The following is a 7,019-nucleotide window of genomic DNA, read 5'->3' as shown; positions in this document are numbered from 1 at the left end:
CTCGGAGAGGTGTGTGGACCTCGGGGAAGGCTGTTTATAATTTCATCTTTACGTTCAGTCATCCAAAGTCACCTAAGTGAGTATGCAGCCTGAACAGACACTGCCCTTCCTTGAATTTAGCCAGAACTGACCTGTACACGGTGGATGAAAAACCAGGACACAGTGGCTTTGGGGGATGGGAGGAGTCAGGGTCCAGCCCAGCCCAGACCTCCCCGTGTCCAATTTCTCTGTGTCAGCTGTGGCGCTCAGCTGTCCACTTTCCTCCAGCCCTGTCATTTCAGCTCTGACACCAAGGCGAGAGACTAGGAGGTCTACAAATAACGTCTGGGTAGCCGCTGTGAGTACAGAGGGTACTGGGGGGGCTTAGCCCCCAAGGAAGAGGACCAGTCGTCCCCCAGCACCACCATCAAGACCCCAGGGGCTCCCTCTTTCCTCCACAGACTGTGGACTGACTTAGGGAATCCCAAACGTAAGTTGCCTCTTCATCCCCCGTCCATTTCCAGCACTGCTCCCTGCAGCTTCCCCAATCTGTAGTCTATTCAACGTCTTCGTTTCTCTCTTGCCTGTGAGTAGTTAGGGTTTTAGGAGTGAAATTATTACTCTACTCCAGGACAAGAGCTAGGATTGGAGGGTGGGGTGGGGGTGGGGTCAAGGGAATGGAGTAGTAAGGGAAGGAAAGGCTCATATTACTCTGAAAACTTAAAATAGCTGAGGACTGAGGCAGGCTGGGAACTAGGCCCTGGGCCCCAGGGACTCAAAGGGGTAGGGGAGAGCAAATGTCCCAGCCCATCCCTCCAGGCATGCTTCTGGACCCACCCATTAAGCCTCTTGAAGAAAGGGGGTTCTGGGAAGGTGTGTGTCATATCTCGGTTGCCCACAGATTCCCAGGAGAAACAAACTGTAGGAAAATCCCTGAACCATGCAGCTTTGAGCACCATGTTGGGGCTATAAATTTGGGTTGCGCCTCTGGGTGGAAAGGATGGGTATCTAGCTGTTTGAGGAACTGGTGGGGAGTCTTTTGTCTGTTGCACTTTTCTCTGGACCTCCACGGAATCTTTCTGTTCATAAGTCTGTCAAAGGATTTCTGTTTAACCAAAGTCCTCCCAAAGTCTCCCTTTCAAGGACCACACACCACCACCACCACCACCACCACCCCCCCACCCCCGCTACAGTGAGGGACAGGAATTAGGAAAGGAAGAATGGCAGTCACGGATCAGATTCCATAGTGGGTCCAACCTCTTGCAGGATGACAGAAAAGGAGGTGCTGGAGTCCCCCAAGCCCTCCTCCCCAGCAGAGACTCGGCAAAGTGGGGTGAGTCTGGGCCTCCGACCACCGGGTGCGGGAAGCTGGGAACCCACTGCAGCCCTTGAAGAATGCTTGAATTGATCTCACTTGTTCATGACTCCTTTATTGGCAGAACGCCAGCCAGCACCTAGAGCCCCCAGTACTCCTAATCCTGGGGTGTGCCCCCTTGCCCAGGCTAGAAAAATGTTTAGCTTCAGCCTTACCTGCTCTAGAGAGCATGACAGTTCTTTTAACTTTGGGTTTCCTCCCCTCCCCACTCCCCTGCCTCCCTCAGCTACAGCGGCTGAAGCAGTTATTCAGGAAGGAGTCTCCTGGGACGAAGGAGATGGAGCTTCCCCCAGAGCCCCAGGCCAATGGGGAGGCAGTGGGAGCTGGGGGTGGGCCCATCTACTACATCTATGAGGAAGAGGAAGAAGAAGAGGAGGAGGAGGAGGAACCACCCCCAGAACCTCCTAAGCTTGTCAATGATAAGCCTCACAAATTCAAAGATCACTTCTTCAAGAAGCCCAAGTTCTGTGATGTCTGTGCCCGGATGATTGTGCGTGAGTCACGAAGGGAAGCGGAGAGAGCGTGATGTGGAAGGCAGGAGGCGGGGGAAAGGGCTCAGGAGAGGAGCGTGTAGCTGACAGGCTATGGCAAGAGGTGGCTTGAGGAAAACACATTAGAGACTGAGAGTGTTGGGTCCTAGACAGAAAAGGGACCTGAGAGCTAGAGTAGCAGCGCTGGTACAAAGGGAAGGGGAGATCAGGAACCTCACCCACATGTTCTTCCCTCTCCCAAGTCAACAACAAATTTGGGCTTCGCTGTAAGAACTGCAAAACTAACATCCACGAACACTGTCAGTCCTATGTGGAGATGCAAAGATGCTTCGGCAAGATCGTGAGTAGGCTCTGGGGAGCGAGGAAGCGGAAGGGAGGGGACATGTTGCCAGCTCCCTCCTTCTAGTCCCTCCCAAGTCGTCATATCCATTTCCCTGCTTTTTCTTTCTCAGCCCATCTCTTATTCTAAGAAGTTGCACTCATGGGAGAGATGGGGTTCTGGGCCCTACTTTGCTGTCTCTAATGCTTTCTCCCATCCCATCCTACAGCCCCCTGGTTTTCATCGGGCCTATAGCTCCCCACTCTACAGCAACCAGCAGTACGCTTGTGTCAAAGATCTCTGTAAGTGCTTCAGGGGGACCCAAGGGAAAGGGGAAGCCTAGAGGTGGTCCCAGCACCACCTCTAGATTTGGAAGCCAAATTCTGAAACAGAAAGAGTCTACTTCCCATGGTTCTTTCTCAACCTAATATTTTAGCCATCTTGAATAGAGTCCATATTCCTGTGCTAGAGCTGAGAGAGAGGAGATTAAGCTAGGGCTCCACACAGCTAGCAGGAGACAAAGCCAAGACTGAAACCTTCGTCTGCCTAGCTGCAAAATCGGTGCTCTTCATATGTAAAGCCATTTCTAAGCAAGAACAAGGATTCTGGACCATCCTCATCCTTGTTACAGAATAATACCAGTCTCAGGGCTAGACCAAGAGCTGTGGGCATCCTGGGCAGATTCATAACTTGGCAACTCTTACAAACATATTCGTTGACAATTTACTCAACATTTATTTGGAGGAGAGGCTGAACTGTGTGAGGAGCATGGGTGGAAAAAAGAAGAACCCACTGGTGGCAGCACCCCAGCTTGCACATGCCACTCAGCGGAACAAAAGCCAGCACTTAAAGGACCACTCTCCTTAGAAGGAGAATAGTAATTGTGAGCATTCCCCAGCTCCCAAGCAACTTGTTAGCAAAGTTGTCTTTCCATCATCATAGAATGCTCTGCCCGGAAGGAGTGCTGGTAAGTATTTTTCTCCATCACATTACATTTCCAGTGATGTTTTTAGAGCGCTTTATAGATTGATGACCTAGGTATGCCCAGCTGGCCCTTCCCTAATCCTACACGCACGCACACGTGCACACACATATCTCTATGCTCCATCCCGCCTCTCCCTTACCTAGGAGGTCTCTCTTTCCTCCAAGCCTTTCTCTGCTTCCCCAGTAATGGCTTCATTCTTCCCTTCCTACTAGCTGCTGCCAATCACAATGATCCTGTGTTTGAAACCCTGCGCACTGGGGTGATCATGGCAAACAAGGAACGGAAGAAGGGACAGGCAGATAAGAAAAATGTGAGCACCATACCTTCCTCCTGAGGTCCCCTCAAGAGATTCCATGGAACAGGTCCTGTCTCCTCTCTGGAAAGCCAACAGAAGCTAGGGATTCTCTTCCCCTAAAATTGCAACAAATTTTTTGCATGCAATCTTAGAGGGCCTCTGGTTGAGAACTGCCATAGTGTGTATGGTCTTCAGAAACTACCTTCTGAAACTATCAGATTAAGCACCAGAACCAACTGAAGGCTAGGCCCCAGGCTCCTAGCATTGCTGGACAACAGAGGCAAGAGCTATGCTTTTTGGATTTGGGGAAGAAAACTTATCATGCCAAGTAATCAGAATTCTAGAGCCGTGAAGGGTCCATGAAAATCCACGAAGAGTCCATGAACATCCTCTTGCCTGACTCATTTATCTTATAGTTGAGGAAACTGATGCTCAAGACCAGTGGCCAAAAGCAACTTCATTTCCTTCTGTAATAGGATTACTAGACTGGTAATGCCGTAGACTTGCCTTGAGTCTGCCAAAGAATTTGTTAGCATATCCTTGTATCTTTCTGGATAACCAGGATGGACCGATGTGGATAGCAGTTAGATGGGGTCCTAAAACTGGATGAATGACGATGCCCAAAGGATCTAGGTCCTTTAGGGAGTGTCTGGCTAGAGGGAGATTTCTGATACCTTATCAGCATGATTTGGTCCTCAGTCCTCACCTGTGGGTATTTTTCTCACTGATGCAAATGGTATTATCCCTTAAGTTTGTGGGAAACCTAGGAGGGAAAACTTATATGCTGAACAGTATATTTTAAAATCTTACTAGAAGAAAAGCCCAAAACCAATAATTTGAAATTTTGTCAGGAAAAATGCACATGTATGTTTTTGGATCAAAAAAAAAAAATCAACTGCACAAAAACAGAACTAGGGATTAGCCTCAGAGTAGTTGATATGGAGGTTGGGTGTAAGTTAGAGATTTCTGTGGAATGAACTATGACTTACAAGGCACTAGCAATATGATTTGACTGCTTCCAGAAAGGCAAGCACACTCAGGTTCTCTTAAGGGAATTAGAAAAACTGTGCTGCCCATTTTTCTCTTACACACTGGAGTATTTTTAGGAGCGGACATTGTAGTAAAAAACCTGGAATCAGGATCATGGGGGAGGGGGTGATTTGAAGGAACTGATTAGAGAAGAAAATGCAGGAAGTACTTACCAGCTACCCTCAGACCTTTAAGGGGACTATGTTTGTTCCATATTGCTCCAGAGGCCAAATCAGTACCAATTTACTAAAAGTTCAGGGAGATTGACATAGCTTTAATTTAGGGAATTGCCCTCAAATTGCATGAACTTACTTTGTAAGGTAGTGAGCTCCTTGTCATTAGCTCCTGTGTCATTCAAGCACAAGGTGGATGGTCCACCTGCCAGAAAGTTTTCAGGAAGCCTGGGCATTAGGCTGGTGGTTGAACCAGGTATTTCCTTCCAAGGCTCCTTCCAAGCCTGAGATGCTGTTATTCTATAGTTCTCTGGCCTGGCTGGAGAGCCAGGGCAAGCATGGGTTCCCAAGAGAGCATCTTCCTAACTCTGGTACCCCCTCCAGCCTCTAGCAGCCATGATGGAAGAGGAGCCAGAGTCTGCCAGACCAGAGGGAGGCAAACCCCAGGATGGTGAGTGTCACCCACCTCCATCCATAGAGATGGAGTAGGGTCAGGGACTTGGCTGGGTAACAGGGGATGGAGGGCCAAAGGGCATGGCATATTTGGAGATAAAAGAGGCTCTGCACGGGGCACCTGGATGGCTCAGTTGGCTAAGGGTCCAACTTTGGCTCAGGTCATGATCTCATGGTTCGTGGGTTTGACAGTGCAGAACCTACTTGGGATTCTCTCTCTCTCTCTCTCTCTCTCTCTGTGCCCCCCCCACTCAATAAATAAACTTAATTTTTTTTAATTAAAAAAAAAAAAGAGGTTCTGCAACAGAAGGGTAAAAGAATGAGGGTTACCCTCCAGGAACTAGAGACAATTTTGGTGTTTCCCATCCCAGGAAACCCTGAAGGGGATAAGAAGGCTGAAAAGAAGACACCTGATGACAAAGTGAGAATCCTTTTTCCCTGCAGGAACCCCAGTCCTCTCCCCAACCCAGGTCTGACACCACTCATGGCCTCCACAGAAGTTCACACTTACTCCATGGGTTCCCATCACCCTTAACCTGCCTTCACCATGCACGCACGTGCGCACACATGCACACACACACACACACACACACACACACCCCAGAATCCTCTCAGTTCAAGGAGGTGGAAGAGAGTTGGAATGTAGTGTGTCTGCACAATGCCCCTGCCTTGGACTCCTGCCCCTCAGTGTGGGAGAGAGGAGCCCAGAGACTCATCACCTCCTTTCACCCCCAGCACAAGCAGCCTGGCTTCCAGCAGTCTCATTACTTTGTGGCTCTCTATCGGTTCAAAGCCCTGGAGAAGGACGATCTGGATTTCCCGTGAGAGGCCTTAGACTGGGACAGGGGGTGGGGTGGGGGGACGGGGATAGGGGTGGGAGTACTGAGAGTGGAGAGGGGAGAGTTCATCTCCTTATGGGAAAGGAAAGGGGGTATCAGGGGCTTAGAGCCTGTTGGGGCTGGACCGGAGCCAGATATGTAAGTAAGCTCCCTAACTCTCAGAGGCCTCTCCCTTCCTCTTCCAGGCCTGGAGAGAAGATCACAGTCATTGATGACTCCAATGAGGAATGGTGGCGGGTAAGAGAAATGGCAGAGGCTAGAGTGGGACATGGGTTGAGTTTAGAATCTGAGATTGAGAGACTGATTCTCCCTCCCGTCTCCTCCAGGGGAAAATAGGGGAAAAGGTTGGATTTTTCCCTCCAAACTTCATCATTCGGGTCCGGTCTGGAGAGCGTGTGCACCGCGTAACGAGATCCTTCGTGGGAAACCGCGAAATAGGGCAGATCACTCTCAAGAAGGACCAGGTAGCTCTGGTGCCCCATCCAACCTCAGGCCCCAAGATTCCTCGGCAAACCACACTCCTTGCAGATCTTAACCCGTTAACGGGGCTAGGATAGGCCTTCATAAATCCGGGCTCCCCTGCTCTCCTCTTCTACCTTTTCCCTTGATTCCTCTCCTCTCTAAACCTTTAATACTTCAGATAGTGGTGCAGAAAGGAGATGAAGCCGGCGGCTACGTCAAGGTCTACACCGGCCGCAAGGTGGGGCTGTTCCCCACCGACTTCCTGGAGGAGATTTAGGCGTGCAGGCGCCTGCTGACCGAAGATACCCATGCCCCATTCTGGGCAGGCCCAGTGGAGGCTGGGGAGGAAAGGGGCGAAAGCAACTATGCTGGAAGGGGGGAGGGGTGGGAAGGCCCGCCAGAGCGTGACGGGCCTTCTGGGAAGGGACTGGTTCCCGCCCCCCCTCTCCCCCGGCCTAGGGCCTTGGATACCTGGTACCCAGAACGGCCTCACCTGCAACTCCTCAGGCCCAGCCATTGAGAGCTGGAAAAAGAACGCGTCTCCACTAGGAGGCGCCCTGGGGGTGTGGGAGGCGAACTGTCGAATGTTGCGAATGTATTAAAGTTTTGAAAAAAGTTA

At 50.4% G+C, this 7,019-nt stretch overlaps 1 protein-coding gene across 1 annotated transcript; it reads left to right on the top strand.

Moving 5' to 3' along the window:
* Positions 1-355: 355 nt before the first annotated feature.
* Positions 356-7,019, top strand: STAC3 (SH3 and cysteine rich domain 3). The gene is made up of 12 exons (XM_043564566.1): positions 356-469; positions 1,246-1,312; positions 1,581-1,848; positions 2,088-2,185; positions 2,394-2,466; positions 3,362-3,459; positions 5,031-5,097; positions 5,471-5,520; positions 5,835-5,920; positions 6,124-6,175; positions 6,265-6,402; positions 6,579-7,019. Exons 2-12 carry the CDS (start codon positions 1,247-1,249, stop codon positions 6,675-6,677), a joined length of 1,095 nt encoding a protein of 364 aa, XP_043420501.1. The 5' UTR covers positions 356-469; position 1,246; the 3' UTR covers positions 6,678-7,019.

The sequence above is a fragment of the Prionailurus bengalensis genome, chromosome B4, assembly GCF_016509475.1.
Source record: "Prionailurus bengalensis isolate Pbe53 chromosome B4, Fcat_Pben_1.1_paternal_pri, whole genome shotgun sequence".
Taxonomy (NCBI): domain Eukaryota; kingdom Metazoa; phylum Chordata; class Mammalia; order Carnivora; family Felidae; genus Prionailurus; species Prionailurus bengalensis.
This window is presented reverse-complemented; position numbering and strand designations above follow the sequence as displayed.

Coding starts and splice junctions, on each gene's coding strand:
- STAC3 (XM_043564566.1), top strand. CDS start 1,247: ATGACAGAAAAGGAGGTGCTGGAGTCCCCCAAGCCCTCCTCCCCAGCA. Junction 1,313..1,580: donor CAGAGACTCGGCAAAGTGGG/GTGAGTCTGGGC, acceptor TGCCTCCCTCAG/CTACAGCGGCTGAAGCAGTT. Junction 2,467..3,361: donor CGCTTGTGTCAAAGATCTCT/GTAAGTGCTTCA, acceptor CCTTCCTACTAG/CTGCTGCCAATCACAATGAT.